The sequence below is a fragment of the Panthera uncia genome (genome assembly GCF_023721935.1).
Source record: "Panthera uncia isolate 11264 chromosome B2 unlocalized genomic scaffold, Puncia_PCG_1.0 HiC_scaffold_24, whole genome shotgun sequence".
Lineage (NCBI taxonomy): Eukaryota > Metazoa > Chordata > Mammalia > Carnivora > Felidae > Panthera > Panthera uncia.
In genome coordinates this window covers 87,087,542-87,093,577 of record NW_026057580.1, presented here as the reverse complement: position 1 = coordinate 87,093,577, position 6,036 = coordinate 87,087,542, and the positions used below count along the sequence as shown (strand labels likewise).

Sequence of the window (6,036 nt, the reverse complement as noted above, 5' to 3'; positions counted from 1 at the left end):
AATAATAATGCTGGGTGTTGGGCGTAGCACCTACCGTCTTCATCAGCGCCATTATAGTCTTCTTCCTTGAGTATCATTAACATGTCATTACAGCATTCTTATCGCCAGCATCATGACAATAGCGATGCATCAGTGTCACCTAAGCATCTAAGGTGCTTGCCCAAGTGATGAAACTCAGACAGAAGTCAATGGTGGGCGTGAAGCACCCGCTTCCATTTCCCCGACTTCTACTTTGTGTCTTTAGCTCTGGGCACTGTTTTTATTCGAAAATATTTTTTTTATAGCAAATGTTTTTTTATGTTTATTTATTTACTTTGAGAGAGAGAGAGCAAGAGCAAGAGAGAGAGCACGCATGCATGTGCATGAGCAGGGAGGGGCAGAGAGGTTGGGAGGGAGAGAGTCCCAGGCAGGCTCTGTGCTCTCAGGGCAGAGTCCCCCCCAGGGCTCAGTCTGTGAACCGTGAGATCATGACCTGAGTTGAAATCCAGTCAGTCGCTTCACCAACAGAGTCACCCACATGCCTCTCTGGGTGCTATTGTTAAAGACACAACTAGCAAGACAGGTTAACTGGTGAGAAAAATAAAGAACAGGATGTTTTTGTTATACCGTAAAGTTGTGCCTCACCACAAATTCTCTTCATTTTTTCCCTTACTCGCTTTCTTCTTTAAAAGAATAACCGGAAATTATAAGAAAATTTTACTAGTTGTACATTTTTGAAAAGAGGTTTGTTCTGTAACTGGGTGTCGGTGATGCCATGACATATGAACCAGAAGGTTCATTATGTTAAGCGAAATAAGCCAGGCTGAGAAAGACAAAAACTGTATGTTACCGCTTATACGTGGAATCTCTTGTTTTTAAAAGCCAATTTCATAAAAACGAAGAATAGAATGGTAGTTGCCAGGGACTTGGAGTTGGGGGGGATGGGAAGATGTGGGTCAAAAGGTACAAACTTTCAGGTTTAAGACTACATTCTGAGGATCTAACATATAGCACTGTGACTATAGTTAATGATACAACATCGTATACTTGAAATTTGCTCTGAGCGGATCTTAAGCATTGTCACACTCACATACACAAAAGATTAGTTATGTGAGGTGATGAATGTGTTAATTATCTTGATGTTGGTAATCGCTCCACAATGAAAATGTGTATCAAATCACCACACTGTGCACTTTAAATACAAACAATTATATTTGCCCATTATTCCTCAAAAAACTTGGAAAAAATAAAATCGGCCTTTCAAGTTAAAAAAAAAAAACAAAACAATGATGCTATGAACAGAGTTCAAATGAGATTCATCTATCGTTCCTGTCCTCATTCTCTGGTTTCCTTCCCCCCTTTGTCATTTTCGAGTTGCTTATGAAACCTAGCATGGTACCTCATGACTGAACACACACAATTGCCATATAGTATTGTCTTCAAACCCAGATTCAGAATCAGAGGCAAAAGACTTACCAATTCAGTTGAGTGTGGATTCAGATATCCACACTCTGACTAACGCCTCCACCTGAAAACCCTTCCTGGGAAACAGGAATGTCCATGCCATCTCTTCTATTTACATGCCAAAGCCTTTTAGGTCCCTTACCCATAGCAAATCCCTGAGATAAACCTTAGGAGGAGAAACTCTCCTCTCACGGTGTGTCTTAGGGTGTCACTGAATTTGGACACCTACCATCACTGGCTCTTCGTGCTTAATATCTGCAAATCTGCCCTTGAGAACACTGTATTCCTACCTCTTCCCACTTACCCTCCATCCTTACTATCTTGTCCTTGCCCATCAGGTGACTCCATTTATTCCCTACATCAGTGACTGACCTTTTCTGGAAGGCTTCCCTCTTCTGAATTCTGTCTTCCAGTTTCATAGTCCCTGACATCAGTTGAGTCCCTTGGTCTAAGACTTGCTAACATTTCCCAGTGTTCACTGATGGAAAGTGAATCCCAGTGCTCTTTCAGAACTTGTCATAATTTCCAAAGAAGGCATCTTCAATCATTTCTTGGGTATCCTTCCAGAACTTCCCTGTACATATAATATGCTCTACACACACACACACACACACACACACACACACACACCCTTTTGAAAAAAACACGAATAGGAATATATTACTAGTATTGCCTTGTACTTTGCATTTTGCTTAATGTACTTACTTATCTTTATATTTCAAAATAGCTATATCCATTTTATTCTTTTTACCGGTGGCATGATTGGTGCATACCACAACTTATTATCAGATGTATATTAATTGAGTTTGTGATATTACCTTTGTTTTTGCGGTGGTTGCCATCATAAGCTATGTATGATACAATCAACATCCTTGTCCTTGTATTTTTGCAAACACAGGCAAATATAATTATAGAAAAAAATTTTAAGTGGAACTAATTTCTGGGTTAACATTTTCAATTTATTCGTCTTCATAAATTTCACCAAATTGTCCTTCCAAAATGTTGCATCTGTTCATATTCTCACCAAAACAATTCAAGAGTTCCTGATTCATACAACTTCACCAACTTCATATATTATCAAACTTTTACATCTTTACTTAACCCTGTATGCTCTGATAGGTTTTAAAAAAGCAACTCATTATTGTTTTAACTTGTTTTATTTCATTATTAGTGAGGTCCATATATTTGTATATGATATACAGTCTTGCCAATTACATGTTTTTCTGTGAACTATGGTTTTGCCTGTTGAGGGATAGGCGAAGACCTCTGGTGGCTCTCTGAGTCCTCAGAAAATTCATCATGCAGTGGAGGCAGGTGCTCTCTTTCTCCTCCTCTGGCCCAAATAAGCTCCAGCACCTTTCCTATTCTTACAGATGATCTCTGGGACAGCAGCAAGAGCGTCACTTCTAACCTTGGGTGGCCACTTCTCTGGCACTTCCACCAGAAAAGCAGCAAAGAAACTCCCTACTCTGGGATTCCCCAAACTCAGATGTGGGAGGGGTTCTAGCCTCACCCAACCAACTGTCCAGGGCAACACAGGGAGGCATGGGGGACACCAGCCCAGCCACCCCCTCCATGACGTCCTATTCTGCCTGCCCCCCATCATTCCCAGACTTGATGCTCTTATGTGGCCCAGGCAGAGGCGATGGGAGTCTGATTCGTCATCTTACTGCAACCAGCTTGTTGAACAAACGGGACTCGTGACATTATCCAAATATAGCTTTGTTTTTGCTTCCTTGTCCCTTTAAACTTTATTTGATGCAGGTAATCTTCTCCTTCACCAGGATGAAAATCCTGGCAGTTCTTTGGATTTTGTGTTTTCTCATTTGCATAATATATATTCCACCAGTCACTTTAAGTGGCACACACATCTCTCTTCAGCTGTCAGAGTGTCCAGTCCTGTGAGAGCCCGGCCATGACTTTTCACCTGCCCGTGCTCCTTAGGGCGAGAACACACAGTGGCCGGGGAGGGGGGGTGGGCGGGGAGGGTCCCTCCTGCCCTGCCTTCACTCACTGCCCTTTCCCTCCCACAGTGGAAGGTCAGGCCAGGAGACATGAGGGGAGGGGACAGTACTTTGGCTGGGTGGCTTCATGCTCTCAGGACCTGAGGCTTGGTTCACACATGCATTTGCAAGGTTGAAAACAAGATGGAAGTTTCCTCTTTCTTTGTGGGCTGTTGGGGGTTCCTGCTAGGCCCCCCCTTGACCCAGGGGATACAGCTCTGCTCTGAGTGGGGTGTTCTCCTTCCCCAGCCTCCCACTTCTCCTCGCCAAGGCCTTCTCCTCTCCCCAGCCCCACAACAAGCCCACCTGCCCCTTGATCTGTGGGGACCAGGTCAGCACCTGTCTGAGAGCCAGGTGCCCCCCTCATCCTCTGGATTTCCCATGGTAGGCTTTGGTCATCTCAGGTGCCTGAAATGAGGTGGGTGATGAGGGGAAACAGGGATTATAGAGAAAGGAAAAAATACATCATTCCAACAGATGGGTCTTTCACCTGCCAAGCACTCAGCCCAGTATTTGGCCCATGGGAAATACACAATGAATGAATGGATGAATGAATGAATGAATGAATGAATGAATGAATCGGCCTGATCTCTGAGTAACGTCATCTGTATGTAGCACTTCTTTAGGGCTGCAATGCAAGAGACTGTCTGACAGCTGAATAGATTATAAATAGATTCTCTTAAAGCAGCATTTAAGATTTTATTTACAGGAATAAATGTTTCTTATATGACATTTTGAAAATACCAAAATGCACAAAGTAGGAAGTGAACTCACTTGTAATCCCACCACTCAGAACTCATCACTGTTAATACTTTATATTCATATATAAACGTATTGTGTATGTTATTTGAAAGCAAAAATAGTGAATGATATCATATGAAATTATGTGACATGGAATTCATAGAGCCCCAAAATGATACATCCTGCTTGGATACTATGACATTTGGGGGGGTGGGGGGGAGGGTATAATTTTGCTCAAGTTTTCTGTTGTGTTTCAGTTTGACTTGTAGGTCCCACCCTAGTCAGCTACTGCCACAATAATGCTGCATAACAAGAAACCAGGTGGCATAGAACAATAAGCATCTCTTTCTCACCCACATGTCTGCAGGGGCACAACTGTTCATGGCTGGGCTTGGCTCCAGGCTGAAAGATTGGTTCAGATTTGCTCTGCAGATCTCCAAATTTCAAGCCTTTGCTTGCTTCACATCCATCTACATCCCATTGGTCAAAACAAGTCACATGGCCACGCCGACATCAACAGGGCCCGAGAAATAACACTGCTTTCGATGGGATTAACTGTAAAGTCACACAAAACAGGCAGTCACATGGAAAAGGATAAAGGGAAGGGTGAAGAATTGGCAACAATAATCCAATCCACCCAGGCCTAGGCATCCTAATTCATACCATTTTCTTCTAGGTAGATCTCAGATAGTAACTGAGTTTTTAAAAATACTTCATTGTGGAAAGCAACAAACTATAGGCTTTATTTATCATAAGCATAAAAGGCAGACATTCTGAATGCAATAAAGACTGGTCATTTCTCTTAAAACATAAAGTTTGAATCCTCTACAATCTATAGTTAATGTGATGTCCTCATTCTCTTTTATTTATTACATTCCTCTTCTGGGAATGCTCGATTTAACTCTTCTCTATATTTCCATGCATGTCACTTGACTCAGAGAGCACCTTTCTTTGGGTTTCAGTGAAGCCCCATAGGAAGAGCTCTTTCCTGTTTTTATGGCTGAAATCTTTCTAGCATGCCTCTCAGGGAAAATTCATATTTTCATATATTAAAGCATTTCTATTCTTCTAACATAGCTCTAATTGACTACATTAAAATATCCCTGTATCTGTTTATTATACACTTTTCCTCTTAAGCACATAATGTGAAATATTTAACTTAAGTTTTCATGAAATGAATAAGAAATAGCCCTGTTGTTATATTCCCCATCATGTGATACTACTTTAGAATTTGGAGGTCATCTTTTTTCAGTTTCTAAGTTGGCCCCCCAATTTATATAAACCATCAAAATTCTTTCAACAATGACACCATTACCATCACAATTGAACCTTCCAGCCATTTTCCATGTACAGTAAGTAGGCATTTTGATCCGTGTTGCATAAAATGTGCAGGTGGTTTCGTTTTTCTGTTTCCATCCAGATACCTGACAAAGTGTGGACAGAGCCCTATTGAGCATTGGTTCAAGGCCTCAATTACTTGCTGTAAAAATGTCCATGAAAGGGAGCACAGACTCTTTTTTTTTTTTATGTTTATTAAAATTTATTTTTGAGAGAGAGAGCACGTAAGAGCCGGGGAGGGGCAGAGAGAGAGAGAGAGAGAGAGAGAGAGAGAGAGAGAGACAGAGGATTGAAGCGGGCTCCGCGCTGACAGCAGAGAGCCAGATGAGGGCTCAAACCCACCAACTGAACTGTGAGATCATGACCCGTGTTGGACGCCTAAGCCACTGAGCCACCCAGATGCCCTGGAGCATTAACTCTTTTATGTGGCTAGGAAAGCACTACTCAGTAGTGTGTCCCCCAACTGGAGGTTATGTTGCCCCTGGAGGGGGCATTTGGAGGGGGCACTGGA

The 6,036-nt window shown here is 42.2% G+C and overlaps 1 protein-coding gene across 1 annotated transcript in view; it reads right to left on the bottom strand.

Moving 5' to 3' along the window:
• Nucleotides 1-374: 374 nt before the first annotated feature.
• AKAP7 (A-kinase anchoring protein 7) overlaps nucleotides 375-6,036 on the bottom strand; it is a 181,311-nt gene continuing 175,649 nt past the window's right edge. Inside the window, exon 10 of the mRNA XM_049654368.1 lies at nucleotides 375-4,742. Within this exon, the coding sequence (XP_049510325.1) occupies nucleotides 4,739-4,742 (4 nt within the window). The 3' untranslated portion in view covers nucleotides 375-4,738. The remainder of the gene's footprint in view (nucleotides 4,743-6,036) is intronic.